The sequence below is a fragment of the Myzus persicae genome, unplaced genomic scaffold, assembly GCF_001856785.1.
Source record: "Myzus persicae strain clone G006 unplaced genomic scaffold, MPER_G0061.0, whole genome shotgun sequence".
NCBI classification, from domain to species: domain Eukaryota; kingdom Metazoa; phylum Arthropoda; class Insecta; order Hemiptera; family Aphididae; genus Myzus; species Myzus persicae.
In genome coordinates, this window is record NW_019101180.1 from 376,136 (window position 1) to 394,077 (window position 17,942).

The 17,942-nt window shown below is 28.8% G+C and overlaps 1 protein-coding gene across 1 annotated transcript in view; it reads left to right on the plus strand.

Moving 5' to 3' along the window:
• LOC111028098 (dynein beta chain, ciliary) overlaps nucleotides 1-16,930 on the plus strand; it is a 64,258-nt gene extending 47,328 nt beyond the window's left edge. The window contains exons 51-74 of the mRNA XM_022306637.1: nucleotides 105-257; nucleotides 630-783; nucleotides 856-998; nucleotides 1,072-1,241; nucleotides 1,299-1,437; nucleotides 2,384-2,548; nucleotides 3,486-3,679; nucleotides 3,772-3,976; nucleotides 4,067-4,154; nucleotides 5,141-5,358; nucleotides 5,436-5,606; nucleotides 6,779-6,927; nucleotides 7,018-7,185; nucleotides 7,312-7,444; nucleotides 8,542-8,685; nucleotides 9,486-9,623; nucleotides 9,957-10,182; nucleotides 10,270-10,445; nucleotides 12,649-12,891; nucleotides 13,175-13,357; nucleotides 13,426-13,599; nucleotides 15,612-15,760; nucleotides 15,884-16,016; nucleotides 16,769-16,930. Of these exons, the coding sequence (XP_022162329.1) occupies nucleotides 105-257; nucleotides 630-783; nucleotides 856-998; nucleotides 1,072-1,241; nucleotides 1,299-1,437; nucleotides 2,384-2,548; nucleotides 3,486-3,679; nucleotides 3,772-3,976; nucleotides 4,067-4,154; nucleotides 5,141-5,358; nucleotides 5,436-5,606; nucleotides 6,779-6,927; nucleotides 7,018-7,185; nucleotides 7,312-7,444; nucleotides 8,542-8,685; nucleotides 9,486-9,623; nucleotides 9,957-10,182; nucleotides 10,270-10,445; nucleotides 12,649-12,891; nucleotides 13,175-13,357; nucleotides 13,426-13,599; nucleotides 15,612-15,760; nucleotides 15,884-16,016; nucleotides 16,769-16,930 (3,978 nt within the window). The remainder of the gene's footprint in view (nucleotides 1-104; nucleotides 258-629; nucleotides 784-855; nucleotides 999-1,071; nucleotides 1,242-1,298; nucleotides 1,438-2,383; nucleotides 2,549-3,485; nucleotides 3,680-3,771; nucleotides 3,977-4,066; nucleotides 4,155-5,140; nucleotides 5,359-5,435; nucleotides 5,607-6,778; nucleotides 6,928-7,017; nucleotides 7,186-7,311; nucleotides 7,445-8,541; nucleotides 8,686-9,485; nucleotides 9,624-9,956; nucleotides 10,183-10,269; nucleotides 10,446-12,648; nucleotides 12,892-13,174; nucleotides 13,358-13,425; nucleotides 13,600-15,611; nucleotides 15,761-15,883; nucleotides 16,017-16,768) is intronic.
• Nucleotides 16,931-17,942: the final 1,012 nt, after the last annotated feature.

Below are 17,942 nucleotides of genomic sequence, written 5' to 3' on the forward strand. Positions count from 1 at the left end.
TACTGATTAGCCCATTAAATTATGGTGGTTTATACTTACTGATAAATCACTGCTACTCGTATATTTAAATAGTATAATATTTTTCCTCGTTTTTTTTCATCTAGGAAGCTTTAAATACTTTGAACAAATCAAATTTAACAGAATTAAAATCATTTGGTTCACCTCCCGGTGTTGTTACGAATGTAACGGCTGCTGTGATGGTGTTATTGGCACAAAACGGTAAAATACCGAAGGACCGTAGCTGGAAAGCTACTAAAGTACGTGTGTATATTATTAAATTGGATACATAATGATAAAACTAATAGGTTTAAAAATTTAACGTTTTTCGTTTCGATACTGTACCTAAAGTAATACTATTAGCTGTTCAGATTAAATAGAGTTTTAATTTTATGATTATAAAAATAATTATACTTCACCGTGTAGATACCTATCTATTACATTATATTATTTGTTTTTAAAATGTTTACGATTTAGTTTTAATCAACAACATATTATTATAAGAAACACAGAGTATGGTTAATCTACTTAAGTGTATAATATTATACTCAAATTACATTTTAATGCGAACAAAAAGGCGTTAATAACTGGTTACCCATTAAACCTAAACTAGGTATTTAATTTCAATTTAGATTATGATGGCTAAAGTGGACAGTTTCCTCGATTTACTCATAAACTATGACAAAGAAAACATTCATCCCGAAGTTACTAAAGCCATTAAACCGTATTTAAAAGATCCCGAGTTTGAACCAGAATTCGTTAGATCAAAATCCGCAGCAGCTGCTGGTGAATTTCATAATCGCGTAAACGTCTAACAAAAATCAGTATTTAATCTTGTATTCGATATTTTAATATCAGGTCTCTGTGCTTGGGTGATAAACATTATAAAATTTTACGAAGTATATTGTGACGTGGAACCAAAACGATTGGCCTTAGCTCAAGCCAATATGGAGCTCGCGCAGGCCCAAGAAAAATTGGCTGTTATAAAGAAAAAAGTCGCTGTAAATATGAAATGCTTTGTAGTGGTGTAAGAATGATATGAATATCGATTTGATACGAACACTTTGTATACAGTCCTTAGAAGAACAACTTTCCAAATTGACAGCCGACTTTGAGCAGGCCACATCCGAAAAACTACACTGTCAACAAGAAGCTGACGCGACTAATAAGACAATCGAATTAGCGAACAGACTGATTGGAGGCCTTGGGTCGGAAAATGTCCGTTGGGCCGAAGCTGTGGCTTGGTAAATTATTGAAAATGTCAATATTTCTCGGGGATTAATTTTATTTTGATTATAAAGTTTTATGCAACAAAGTACCACTTTGCCGGGAGACGTTCTTCTCATCACAGCGTTCATATCGTACGTTGGATGTTTCACGAAACATTATAGACAAGAACTATTACACAAAATATGGACGCCATTTGTAAAAACTTTAGATGTAAGTTTATAGGTTACACTTATCGATATCAAAAAATTTTGCTGAGACGCTGAATCAAAAACTTTAAAAACAATAATACGGCGTACGAGATAAAATGAATGATTTGACTGTGGCGCTTGGACGTAGTTCAGAATTACATATTACAATTTACAACGCTTCATCACATGTCACCAATTAATTAAAAATAATATAATTTAGCTTGTGTACACTATTGAACATTAATTATAGTCTTGCACAACTCATACATAGTGCTCCGAAATAGAAACCTTCCAAGCCATTGTCAACAAATGAATACTGTCTTCTATAATCGGTAAGTATTTACTACTATTTTTATCTATTAACTAAATTAGTTTTGATTTAAAGTGGTTCAATTTAATTTATATTACACATCGAGGTCTCGTGAAAGCAAATTCTGGTAAAACTATTAAGTCATGTAATCAATTAAAAGCTTTTATAATTGTTGTAAGTCACTTTATGCTTTTTGTAATTATTATTATTTAGGTTCACTTGGATGGCTATAAGCTACAATTAAATTAAAGTTTGTATTCAAAAAAAATATACGTATCTCAAAACATTGGAACAAGTTGTATTCTAGTTATCCTTAAATGTTATACAGGTAGGTACTTGAATATTATAGAAATAATGTATTAGGGTATTATAATAATTAATAACAATTAAACAAATACATTATGCACAGAGTTTAAATACTAAGTATACACTACAATAGGCACACTACATTTTAAGTAGTTTTATAAAAATAACTCTTTTTTGAGAATACTAATTAAATAATAGCAAATTTTATTAAGTTAAATTATCTTAATTTGTATTATTATCCTCGGCTTTCTTGTAATTTCGGATTTAAATACCTTGTTATTGTGTTAAAGCACCCATATCAAACACACGACTATAACAATAGGTGTTTAATTCGAATACAATTAACTTGTAGCCTGCTGTACCAATAACTGAAGGTTTGGATCCGTTGACTTTATTGACTGATGACACTCAAGTGGCGATTTGGAATAATGAAGGACTACCCAGTGATCGTATGTCAACAGAAAATGCAACTATATTGTCAAATTCTGATCGTTGGCCGTTAATGATTGATCCACAAGTAATATATTAAATTGATATTTTTTATACATCTCATCCATTTACTATTTTTATCTATTAGTCTAAAGAGGATGGACAGCACACTATTTGTTTTCTCTCCCTGATTCACATAGCAAATATTATATAAGCCTATAACCAAACTTTAAGCTAAGACACATGTAGTCTTTAGGTTAGGTTAGGCTACTTTGACTTTTTTACGATATTTTAATTTTACACAATTTATAAGCATTTTTAAAAAGTAATAATTTACAAGCTCATAGCTTGCATACAAATAAAAATATCATAAAATAGCCGACACAGATAATGTTCTTGGCTTAAAGTTTGATGATAATATGTGAATTCACTATAAAATTAATTGTAACAACACATCGTTGGTTCTGCTAAACTTAAATTTGCTATATTGCGAGTGGGTCAGAGAGAGAAAACATATTGTGCACTGAATCCTCTTTAGTAGTATATTCATAAATATGAAATTCAAACGGTATTTAAATTATTTTCGTTTTAGGTAACTGAATTATTGTTTATTATTATTTATTGATATATTTATTGTGGATGGTGAATCTGCTTAAACACCATATCTTCTTTAAAGTAGATTAGTATAAGTTTTATACAAATAGTAATATATACAACAATTATTATATTTATATTCATTATTAATTGTTTGAGGCATAAAATACTATGGTTTTAATCAGCATTTTGCGAAGTATTGAAATATTAAATACAAATAGACAATACACACATATAATTACATATTTATAAAATTTAATGCTAATAATAAGTTAGGAATAGCGTCATATAGGTACATACTAAAATATAATATAAGAGATTTTTTCTGAAAGCATGTTTTGTATTATTTATTAAAATAAATAATAAATTGGTTTTATTTATTTATTCTGTGTACCTATTGTATAATAAATCATATATAATTCATATTTTAGTTACAAGGTGTTAAATGGATCAAACAAAAGTACGGGGAAAATTTAGTTGTGTTGCGTTTAGGACAGAAAGGTTCAATGGAAGAATTAGAAAAAAGTATAACAACAGGAAAAATTGTTTTGCTTGAAAATATTGAAGAAAATTTAGATCCAGTTTTAGATCCTTTGTTAGGTCGTAATCTCATAAAAAAAGGAAAGTAAGTTGACGCCATTATAGTGTGCAAGGTCATTTATGATTTGACTAAATGTTTTGTCTTTTTATTTAAATTAATTTTTTTATCTCGGATAGAGCTATTAAGATGGGAGATAAAGAAGTTGAATACAATCAAGAGTTTCGGCTTTTACTCCATACGAAACTAGCTAATCCACATTATAAACCCGAAATGCAAGCTCAAACGACTTTGATAAATTTTACTGTAACGAGAGATGGTTTAGAAGATCAGTTACTTGCTGAAGTTGTAAAAGCTGAAAGGCCGGACTTGGAACAACTTAAAGTAATTTATATTTTTTCTTCAGTAATACTTAAAAAGTAATACTAGTGTTGTCATAAATATAATTTAACCATAATGTTGTACTGTTGTTAGGCTGAATTGACTAAGCAACAAAATGATTTTAAAATCATGTTGAAAAAATTAGAAGATGATTTGCTCTCACGTTTGTCTTCAGCAGGAGGTATACTACATACAGTTCATTTTTATCAATAGTTGCTTATTAGAAAGTTGCGAAGTGTCATTATTAGCTTGTATAGTTATACTTATTTAAAGTTCAAAACGTTAGGCACTACTTAGAGTACCTATATTAAATATTTATCACTACACCAAAAACACTTTATTACATTTTTCAATGATTACATGTTTTTTCTCTGTCAACTGAAAACTAAATTTACTAATGGCACTTACGCCCATTGTAGGTATTACGATAGTTATACCTATGTGAGCATTTTATATTTCCCTGCTTGTAATGTAACTGAATGCAAGAACTGCAAGCAGCGGAAAACAGAAAAATCTATAAATCCTTATTATTTATTAAAATAAATAAATTTATTAGTGAAATAATACTTGAGATGAAAAATAAGTAGCATATATTTGAACAAAGGTTAAACTACTAGGTATAGATTTTCAGAAATATGTTATTTTAAATGCATTATCAAATTGTTAGTTTTATGTAAGTAACATTGTATGAAAGTCATAATGTATCGGAATTCAATAAAAAAAATTATTTTTCGACTCATCTCATCACATTGTGCATTAAGTACCCATAAGTAATTTTACAATACTTGTGCAAGTCGGGCTAACTTTAATTTTTTATCTTTTCATTGTTGCTTACCTATATCACTTTATATATAGGCACACGAATATACCACTCACATTATCTAGGTAGTTAAAAAATATAATGAGCTATTCTTATTTAAATACTTAACTAATTTTCGCTTTCAGTTTTTAACATTGAACGATGAATGTTGAAAATATCTTATTGATAAACGCCCAACAGTATAGGTTATATTAAAGTGAGACGTTACCAATTGGAAAGAATAATATGATTTATTATATTCAATTAGAATATCATTCGCTAATTTGTATTTACTATATTTTTCCATCATCCTATTTATAATAAATTAAACACTTTTATATTATGGAAAAAAAAATTTAATTTTAAAGACAACATATTAAGTGACACGGCATTGGTGGAAAATTTGGAAACGACTAAAAGAACAGCTGCAGAGATACAACAGAAAGTGGCCGAGGCAAAAATCACGTCCGAAAAGATTGACGAAGCCAGAGAACATTACAGACCGGCAGCCGCGAGGGCTAGTCTGTTGTATTTCATACTCAACGAACTGAATACGATTAATCTGGTCTATCAATTCTCGTTAAAAGTAAAAATGATCATTAGAAAGCGATTAAAATGAGCTCGTTTAAACAACATTTGAATATATCGTGTTGAAAACTGTAGGCTTTCAGCGTAGTGTTTAACAACGCCATTGAAAAATCTGTACCGGCAGAAAGCGTATCGCTGAGAGTGAACAACTTGATCGACTGTATCACCTACTTTGTCTTCGTGTACACTTCTAGAGGGCTGTTCGAGTGCGACAAGCTGATATTTGCGTCGCAGATGACATTCCAAGTAAGCGAGATGGAGAAAAATAATAAATTATGTAGTAGATGCTCACTAACACTGTACAGTGATAGAGTACACATATATCGGGTACCTGCCTTATTTATTAATTATTACACACATGCTGGGCAGTGGGCATCGAGTGACCGAGATTAATCTTTAAAATTTTAATTAAGTATTTAAGAGTTATTTTCACGGTTAACGCTCGGACCATATATTATATACTAAGCGTAGGTATATATAGTTCGTTATGGATCTATTTTTTAATACCTATGATGATTATAAATTAAATTAAATATTTAAATGTTTTCTTGGTAGTTAATAGGCACAATACTTTAATACATTATAATAGTTTAAAATATTCGTTTTCGATTTTTCGTTCTTCAATGATGTTTGATTGTAAGTAAAAACATTTAACAATTTTAAACAATATTCTTCTAACCCATAATAGTTGTTTTCGCAGATATTCAAAAATATAAACAGTACATTACTACATTTTGTTTAAAAGAGTGATGTTGAAATCACATTTTGTACATTTATCATTTGATTCAAATAAAGCACATCAATTACAGTGATCACTAATCAATATTTATAACTAGGTAACGTCAAAGCTAGTTCTGATGTTTTTTTTATTTCGTTGTTATACTCGAATGTACCTTGTAAGCCTACTATAATATAGCAAACTTGCAGAGCGACTTCCTAGGTCTCTATTGTAATCACTAATAATAAAATTATTATTTCAGTATTATTATAAATATGAACACTATATGTCTATATGTTTATAAAAAAATATTAATGTATAATCAGAAGTTATAAAATTATAATAAATAGGTGCCATATGTGGGCATAACATTTTTTTCTAATTATTTTTGAGTTACTAACCACTAGGATTGCTATTTGTTATTCAATTTTTATATGTTCTGTGTTCTTGTATTTTGTGTTTGTGAAAACATGATACAATTTAATTACTGGTTTATCTTATTAATACAATAATTTACCTTTTTTTAAGATTATGAACGCAAATATTAGTTGTTATTTTATATTCAGGTAAATTTAGTATAAAACACTAAGTTAAATATTATATCAATAATTCTGGATATCAATAGGTATTGGTTCTCAATTTATTTTTATATTCATGCCATTACGATGGAAGTTATTTAATAAAAAAAAACATATTACAGATATTATTAATGAGTGAAGAAATAGCTCCACAAGAATTAGATTTCTTCTTGAGATTCCCGACAGCTCAGCATATTAGCAGTCCAGTAGAATTTTTATCCAATTCAAGTTGGTCAGGCGTTAGAAGTTTGTCGACTAAAGACGAATTCAGGTATCTTTAAAATACTCGGTTACATCAAACAGTAAAGTAATGAAATAATTTTTAAAACTGTTAAAATGTCATTTATATATTTTTTTCCAGAAATTTAGACCGTGACATTGAAACATCATCAAAAAGATGGAAAAAATTTGTTGAGTCGGATTGTCCAGAGCGCGAAAAATTCCCTCAAGAATGGAAAAATAAAGTGTCTTTACAAAGACTTATGATGATGAGGGCATTACGACCTGACCGAATGACTTATGCTATGTCGTTAGTATTTCGATTTATATTTGTTATGGTTTTTAATTTGTATTAAACTTGTATGTTTGATTGTCAAATTTAAATTGAACAGTCAATTTCGATTGAATCTAATTAATTATTATTAATTTTGTCAAGGGTATTTATTGAAGAAAAACTGGGTTCCAAGTATGTAGAAGGTAGAAGTGTGGAATTTGCAAAGTCATTTGAAGAAACTAGTCCAACAACACCGATTTTCTTTATTCTTTCTCCAGGAGTAAATCCATTAAAAGTAATATTCTTATCACTGATAATAGAACTTTCGTGATTCTAGTTAGGTAAATATTTTGTGTGTATAGGTATACTTTTAAATAATTATGTATACATATATTATATATATATATACTATAATTTTGAATTTAAGATTCTGAAAGTGAACACCCAAACTTCTAAGGAACTAATGTCTTAAAGATAATGTTTTGGTTTTTATGTTACAGTTAAAATCCGAAATCTGTAAAAACTAGTTTAGACTAGTTAAAACTAGTTTCCACAAACCACTTTTCTAAAAACTGATTTTGATTATTTAAAACTAGTATTTTTTTAAATACTAGTTTTTATATATTTTACTATACAAAAACTGCTTATAATAAAACAATTCTTAAAATGATCGCATGTCGTTTGATTGGATTTTATGTCTAAATCAGGAATAACTAGAATTAAAAACTAAATTACTAGTATATACTTATATAATACTGTAAATGCTTATAGTATATCAGTACTAGAAGTAGAATAGTATCTACTGGTTATTACCATTGATTAAATATATTACCTATAAATATAACGTAAACGTGTATTTTTTAATCAATGATACTATAGAGTATAGGTACCTAGGTACCTACTAAAATTTAAAACAATTCGAAAAATGACTATAGTTTCTTTGAAAAACTAAAGCATTACAGATAAGTTATGGTGATATTATTTGTATTAAGTTTCCGATTTATTTTGATTAAAATTGAAATTAACAATAATAATTGTTTCTAATACTTGGAATATTGTAGTAAAGGTATACCGTATACAACTAGGCTTTTAAAAATATCATAAGTTGGCATGTTAATATTTATTTAATTTTAAATTTTAAATTTTAAAAATGAAGAGATTAAATTAATCTAACAATAAATGTTTTCACAAAATAATTTTTTCAAATTAAATATAATATGATACAACTTTATTTATAAAAATATCGTTTGCGCACCAAATATTGTATAAGTACATGGTAATATGTATAAGCCATTACTATTTAAATCTAAGTATTAATTTTATTTTTATAATAAATATATATAATATATATACTATGTAAATACTAAATTGTACATAATATTAATTGTTCAGGATGTTGAAGATTTGGGACATAAACTAGGAATTTCAACTGCATTAAACAATTTTCACAATGTGTCATTAGGTCAAGGTCAAGAAGTCGTTGCTGAAAGTGCAATGGAAATTTCGGCACAAAATGGTCATTGGGTCGTTCTTCAGGTACATATTAAAATCATAAAAGTATAAAAATACATCCAATGTACTTGTTATACGAGTATACATATACTTATTTTTAAATAATTACCTTTTTATTAAAAAAATATCAAAATACTCCAGTATTAAACTTATATTAATACCCAAGTTATGACTACAATCGTATGTAATTATGCACTTGGTGATATTTTTTTTACCAATCATTTTCCAGTTTAGTTCTCATTAAACCTTAAGATATATAGAGCGCGACTATTTTTTAAAACATTTAAAATAATGCATGAATACAAATATATTATATGAAAATTATTTTTAAAAAACTTGTGGATACGTGTTGATGAAAATATTTTTTGACTCAATGAATTTTAAAAATAATTTACTACGAGTTACAATTAATAATTAATATGGAGTTTCGGAAAGGCAATTTTGATGCGATCTTTACAGTGAGATGATTTTTTTTCGGTTATTGCCACACCAGTATTACTTAAACCCTCCAAATAGCATAGAATGGTACTCTGTAAAAGCTCCAATACATAATAAATAGTTTTTTAGTTGAAAAAATTATGCAAGACGAAATTTCAGTCAAAATGTGTTACAATATATAATATTAAACATAATAATTGTATACCCATTATTTGTGTTTAATCTAGTTATCAACGAAGTTTTATATTAAGTATTCATAATATTTTGATTGTTCATTACACCAATTACTTTAGCTCCTAGTCTTTTGTAGAACAAAAAAAATAAATGTTAACCGAATGAAATTTAGGAACGTGCTTGGTTAATAAGCCATATTTTTTTAATTTCAGAATATACATTTAGTAAAAAAATGGCTACCGACGCTTGAAAAGAAAATGGAACTACTCGGAGACACAGCTCATCCAAGCTATAGACTTTTCTTAAGCGCTGAACCGGCAGCCACGGCATCAGCACACATTATTCCTCAAGTAGTTAACTTTTTATATTTACCTGCTTAAAACGCATTAATGTTTTGACCTAAATTGCACTCTAGACCAGTGACACAGAGGTCGATGTTATAAAACAACAATTAAAAAAAAAAAAAACATAGTTTTAAACTATGTCAACTGTTTACACTGAGTATGGTACGCAATAAAGTAAATGCTCCTTAATACAACGTCGACTTATCCTTGACGAGTGACGACTTTCTAGATTTTCTTTTAATACATAGACGGCTACATTTAAATCTATTAGGATATAAGAGGAAATGATAGGATTATTTATTTTTTTTTTTTATAATATTGTTTGTATCACGACGTTAGGGCATTTTGGAATCGTGTATCAAAATCACGAACGAACCGCCGACGGGTATGCAAGCCAATTTGCACAAGGCGCTGGAGAATTTCAACCAAGAAACACTGGAGATGTCGTCCAAAGAAGCCGAGTTCAAAGCGATTCTGTTTTCACTTTGTTATTTCCACGCCGTAGTCGCCGAGCGCAGGAAATTCGGTGCCCAGGGGTGGAACAAGATCTATCCGTTTAATGTCGGTAAGAATGCCAAATACATGTAAATAGAGGCCCATGCAAGCACAACTTCTATTGAAAAGTTATCCCACCATATCGTTTTAAGTTTAGGTGACTTAAATATCAGCGTCAGCGTGCTGTTCAACTATTTGGAAGCGAATAACAAAGTTCCGTGGGAAGACCTGCGGTATTTATTTGGCGAAATTATGTACGGCGGCCACATAACGGACGATTGGGATAGAAAATTGTGTATATCATATTTGGAGGAACTGATGCAGTCTGACCTGGTAGATAAATCTTGATTTGATGATTTAAGTATATATTTATAAGTATAATATTTAACATATACCACAATACACATAAGTTTAATTTAAGAGGAGTGGTTTAACCTATGTTATACAGTTACATAATATAATAATGGCATATATTTATAGTTTCAGAACTATATATCCTCTACGTACATAATACATACACTATTTGTTTTATACAGAAAAAAATACTAAAATGTATGTTGAGGTAGTTCAGTAGTTTACCAATTTTTCAAATATTTAAGAATTTAATATAATTCTAATACATGACACTTTCTAATATGCAATAAAAATAGTTAAATAATGTCTGAATGATTATATCTTAGACAGAAGAACTATATAGGTATAATAACTTAATAGTTAATATTGATAAGTTATATCTATTTAATATTTATATATAATCAACTTGAAGTTAATCTGTTCTCATAAAAATTGTAATTAAATTTATCTTACACTAGTTACTTAATATTTGAACAATTTTTTTAAAATAATTTCTTGATATTACAAATAAATATTGTAAAAAAGAATGAAAGAAATAAAATATTAAATTTTAAAACAAAGCAGTGTACAGTGGTTAAATCATACTGAAAAACATAGAGTTCTATAAGCACTATTAAAGTTTGAAATAGGACTTAGTGACTTACTCACTCTTAGATTTCTAAATTAGTTTTACTTTTTGTGAGCAAAAAATAAATGATTAACTATTATAGTTTTGTTATAATTTATTTTTTATTTTTTTTTTTTTTTATTAAAATAAAGTTTTACTGACATATGTCATCTTAACTTAGTGTTGATTAGATTACTTTAGCTCCTAGTCTTTTGTAGAACAAAATAAATAAATGTTAACCGAATGAAATTTAGGAACGTGCTTGGTTAATAAGCCATATTTTTTTAATTTCAGAATATACATTTAGTAAAAAAATGGCTACCGACGCTTGAAAAGAAAATGGAACNTAGGTCGTGTGGGCGTCCACGCTTGAGTCGGCGTACAGAAGGTGGGTCACTTAGTTTATAGAATTTCGCACTATGAGCATAATTGATGTGATCGAAGAAGTTGATAGTAAATTTTTTTATGTACTCTGTTATTGTGGGTAGCTGAAAATCTTTGTGAAGTACATCATTTCGTACAAACCATGGAGCATTAGAAATGGTTCTCAAAACTTTTGATTGGAAAACTTGTATTTTGTGGATGTGGGTTTTTGCACAATTTCCCCACACAGGGACTGCGTATAGAAGTAACGGTCGTAGAATTTGTTTATATAATAAAAGAGAACATCTCCAGCTTAAAGCAGTTTGTCGGTTGATCAATGGGTACAGTATTTTTAGCCTCTGGTATCCTTGTTGTAGTTTGGAGGTGATATGTGGATTCCAAGTTAATTTTCTGTCCAGAACTACACCTAGGTATTTTATTTTAGGTGACCAAGGAATATTATTACCGCACAAATTTAAGTTATCAGGAGTTTTCGGGCGTCGGTTGGAGAAGAGTACCGCAGTGCTCTTATGAGGGTTTAACATAATTTTCCATTTATCTCCCCATTTTTGAATTTCATTCAGGTGGGCTTGAATATTTTGGGTTATTGTTTCGGTGTCTGTTATAATTTATAAAACACTTATATCATTTGAGTCTTATTTAGTTTATAAAATATATTTTTTTTTTTTTTACAACAAACGTGCGTACTGTACATTGTACATTTCTATAATTTGTCTATACTATTTGCGTTACTCTACTCATTCGTTTATTAATCAAACCAGTGTTATTGGTGCCATATATTGATTTTTTTAACTAAATGTTACCACAGAAAAATTTATGACGTGTTATAAATTATTGGAATTATGTTTCACAATGACCAAGGAAAAGACACTTTTTAGATTAATCTGAACTTAATTTTGTTTTGTTAATTGTCTGTGTTGAATTTGAAAATGTGAATTAGAATATTACTTATTTTATTTTATTTTTTCTTTTAATTCGAGAACCCTTAGAATTGAATATCAATGATTACGCAGTGTCGTCTCTACGCCAGGACAGCGTAAACCTTCTTCCTTGTCAGCCACTCCTCCGGTATATAAAATACACATTACCTACCTATATTTCTATACGAGATCTAACCGGGTCCTTGATTCTGGCTTAAATCGTTTACGATCAACGGTGAATCTAATTATCTTATCTGTATACCTCGTACAGGTCGACGGAGATCTTCACCTCGCTCCGGGTTTCCCCGCACCACCTAACACGGATTATCAAGGCTATCACAACTACATCGACGAAGTCTTGCCTGCCGAGAACCCTGTGCTCTATGGCTTGCACCCCAACGCCGAGATTGGATTCATGAGTACAACGTCCGAGAATTTGTTTCGTACAGTATTCGAAATGCAGCCACGGGAAGCTGGTGCGATCGGGGGTACGAACGTTACTAGGGAAGACAAGGTAAGCGCCTCCGAACATTATATTATACATGTTATATAATCTCCGATTTTAGCGGACTAATTCTCTGTATTGCAACACGATATGACGTTAAGCGAAATCTGGCCCAAAGTTATAATTTATATCGACATTGCAAGTTGTCTAGTGTTGAAAACCAATCCTCCCCAAACATTCTTATCGTAAAAAAATGTAACGATGTAGAGTAAAATAGAATAATTTTAACCAATGCGGACAAGTAATCTAAAAAGTGTTAATGTTTTATTTGTTTTTATTATATTAATTTTAGGTAAAACAGATTGTTGACGAAACGCTAGAAAAATTACCTGAAGAATTTAATATAACCGAGATGATGGGAAAAGTCGAAGAAAGGACACCTTATGTAATTGTAGCCTTTCAAGAGTGCCAACGGATGAACTTTTTAACTAGTGAAATGAAACGGTCTCTGAAAGAACTAGAACTTGGACTAAAGGTAAACATGTGAATTTGTACATTCTTATGTCGCTTATGATTAACAGTCAAAATCAATTATATTTTTAGGGTGAATTAACCATTACTTCGGACATGGAAGATTTAGAAAACGCCTTGTTCTTGGACCAGATCCCTCTGGTGTGGACGAATCGGGCTTATCCGTCTTTGCTTGGGCTTGGAGCATGGTTTTCCGATCTTTTGCTACGTATTAGAGAGTTGGAAACATGGACCACTGATTTTGTGGTAAGTATGCGTAATTAAACGATAGATAATTTAAATTGAGTAAGCGGTTACCAACTTCTGGTAGGTACACGTACCACTAGTGGTAAGCGGTATATTTGCACTACGAAAATACCGCAGCCTATACAGCAAATTTATGATTTTGATATTAGCATGATATCAGGTTAATGTAAATACTAAGATACTTCACTTTGTAATATCCTTATAATATTATCACAATAGTTTAAAATAAATATTCTACTATTTGTATTACTATATAATATACATATATATACTAGTATGGCCGGGCCCTAATCGTAGCAATTTAGATAATAATGTCTCTATATTCCTATAATATAATAATATTTAACATTATATTACTGCTTGTGCATTAAATGCTTATTTTTTTTTTTATAATATGAACATAATAAATATATAAACATACAAATACAATTATCTACTTCTTTAAGCCGAAGCTTGTGATGAAGTAGAGAGTTAACTTTAAACAATCTGAAGTTGGAACAAGAAAGATAACAATAAAATAATATTAAAATAGGTAGTAAAGAAAGACTATAGTTAGACATAATATGTTATATAAATAAATATAAATAATATAGATACAGATATAAGAATAATAACATAGTTAAGTTCCAGATTAACTTGAAATATACATACGTAATATAATAGTATTCAATTACAAATTGATTTAATAATTAAAACAAAAATTTTAAGTTAAAGATTAGAAATTAGAAAATAACCAATTATACACTATTTTTCTCTTATCAAACAAACCGGTGTGAATATTTTTCTTTGAGGTGAGCGGCATTTGGTTGAAAAAATTAGGACCCAAATAGTCGACAAAGGATTGGCCAAAAGATTTTTAGCATACTTAAAGGGCAGATCATAAGCTCTATGCTCTCTAATTTTAGTTAAATTTATTAGATTACTTTGAGATGTAATGAGTTTATTAATAACAAATATTAGAGCGATTTTTTTATATAGCAGTCTTATTGGTAATACACCTAACAATTTATAATTTTGATTAGATGAGCCCTCTAACGTTTTTTTATTTAAGATAATTCTTACAATACAATTTTGATTAAGTTGTAAATTTTTTAAATTATTATCTTTGACTTTTTGTTATCTTTTGTATACATGCTTATATAGTTATGGAGTTTAAATTGATCAAATAAATTATAAAAAAGGCTTCATATTTGTAATAATGTATTATACACTATTATTTTATTTGTTGATAAGTACAAAAAAAAACTTATGAAGTTAATTAGTACTTGAAGATTTTTATTTGAGATTTATCGAAATTTCTTAGTGGTTCTCGAATATAAAAAGGCTGGGAACCACTGAACTAAATTATATTATTATATTTATAATTTGTAAGGGGATTGTGGTTTTATTTCTTACTCGCAGAAATCAAAACTTGAATTGTCGTTAAAAAAATATAAAAATGAATAGAAACTTCTACGTTATAATACAACTTATGATTAATACAATATAATTAATATATGCTATGTCATATGAATATATGATACATGATGTGATGAGGTCTGAAGTTACAACTTGTGTAGCAATTGAAATGTGCGGTGCAATGAGCACCACTTGTAGAGTTCTGAATAAGTCTCATTTATTTTTAATTAAAAAAAATCTGTCATTTTAAAAAAAATATTTTTCTTCAGGTTAATTCAATTAAATTACATGTTACTATTTAAGAACACTTAAGTCAATAAGTGATAGGAAGTGACAAAATAAAGCTATACAACGTATACAGTTTAGAATTGAACTTAACAATATTATATTGTATCTTAAATTGTCCTGAAAATGTGAGCTATTCAGTACACAATTAGCATTAACCAGTAAAAAGTCCATTTGTGTGCCTGTGTTGTGTTACTTAACAAATTATTCACTATTATTTTATGAATAATATATTAGGGTAGTAATAATATTATGTATGTTATAAACGTAGTAATTTCAATAAAATACAAAATATGTACCTACAAATTATCAAATTATTATCTTTCAAGGTCCCCACGTCAGTTTGGCTTTCTGGATTTTTCAATCCACAATCGTTTTTGACGGCAATTATGCAGAGTACTGCGAGAAAACACGAATTGCCTCTCGACAAAATGTGTCTCCAGTGTGATGTGACGAAAAAGCACAAAGAAGAGTTCAGGTAAGTAATTCAGACCAATAATAATAATTATTATACTCGACACTCGAATATATTAAATACAATTGTCGGCCAATGACAAACATAGGTATAGTTTCTGTGGGCTTACCAATGACGATTTTTTAGTGGAGCTGCCAGAGACGGTGCTTACATTCATGGGCTTTTCATGGAAGGCGCTCGATGGGATGTAATGCAAGGGGTCATAATGGAATCTAAACTCAAAGAGTTATTCCCTCAAATGCCGGTGATTAATGTCCGAGTAAGTGCATAAATATTAAATACGTTTTAAATACATTTAACAGACAATTCTAGAGATGTGAGTTTGTATTAAATACAGTGGTTTAAAATAATTGTACTATACAAGGTATTCTACATCTACACATGGTATAAAAATAAACTTCATACAAGTTGTACAGAAAAAAGATATACATTAGGTAGTTGATAACATTAAAAAATTTATTTGATATATTTTAAGAACATAATTTACTATGAATTATAACCAGGTATTATTGTTTTAAGTAAAAATAATTTCCAATCACTATAGGTAGCTATTGGTAGCATTACTTTAAATATTAATTTACTCAAAAATAATTCTTGTATTAATGTAGTTTTTGAAATGTATTCTGAAATTATTATGCCATTTTAAAATTGGTCATAATATTTACAATATTTGTGTAACTTGTCACATGCATATTGTATTCAATGTATGATAATTGATTCAAGTTACGGCAAGGTCTTAAGCGGTATACCTTTAACGATATAATACGGTAGGTATTATAAATTTATACAAACAAAAAATAAAATGCTGTATTTTAAATTCTCTAGACCATTCATAAATATGTACATGTATAACTTATAGTTACGGATTTACGGTTAAAACGACGTACGTATCCACCAGCAATAGATTGTTTTGATGACGTTCAGAAATATATTGTGTATAATCCATACATATTTTAAATGAGCATTTTTTCTTATACCATTTATTATCCATTTGTTATGTTGAACTTGCAGGCGATTACACAGGACAAACAAGATTCGAGAAACGTTTATGAGTGTCCAGTGTACAAAACTAGAACGAGAGGGCCGACGTATGTGTGGACTTTTAGTCTTAAAAGCAAAGATAAATCATCCAAATGGACATTAGCCGGAGTGGCACTTTTGTTACAGTTATAATTTATATCGATATCTATACATATATTATAGCCATAGTTGGTCACTTGAAACTTAAAATACCACGAACTCGTTAACTACACTTAAATTATTATTTTTGTTGACACCTGATCATATAACAAAAATTATGTTATATTTGGTTATTTATTTTGGAGTGAATACATAATAATAAATAATAATGTTATGTGACATTGGACAAATTTAGTAATAGTAGTAAATTCATACTTTACCTTCAGTTTAATCTAGATAAAAATCAATCAAGCGGGTTGTGTTGTAACTGGTAACAATTATTTGTTGGCTATATCAAACTGGAGGATCATTAATTGTAATTTCAAACGAATCATGCAGAGGCAAGTATAACATATAGTCATCATCAATAAAATATATGAATTTGATTCTTATAAGCAGGGATTGGAATTATATGCTATAAAACATCAATCAAAGACCATGTTTTGTATAAATATACCTATCCTTAAAACTAAGAAACATATATCTACTTAAAAAATGGCGAATCAATAATATACCTGTTGACCAAAACAACGTATTAGTAGGTATTAATATAGTACCTAGGTATTATTTATAATTATTTTAGTTTAGTTTTTTTAAGAACGGTTCATATAAAGTGTAACATAAATAGTTTTATTTTATGATGTATCAATTCATATGTCTTTATACTATAATATAGATACGAAATTAATAATTTTTGAATTACAACAAAAAAAACTAACTGTTTGATGAGTTATTGTTGTTTTACGCTTGAATATCCAACTCCATCAAAATTTAAAATTTAAACGATCATAAAAAATATTAGTGCTACTAAAGTTCACTGCCTTAGGTACATTAAAAATTATATGCATTTTTAAATAAACAGTAGTTACTGCGATAATGACAATTTCGACAAATTTCTTACTTCACTAGGCTCATTTTTTTTTAAAATTCTAGTGTTAACTAATGAATAATGACGAGAACAAAATTATAAAGCTAACTCATCCATTATAGATTTTTTTATCGATAT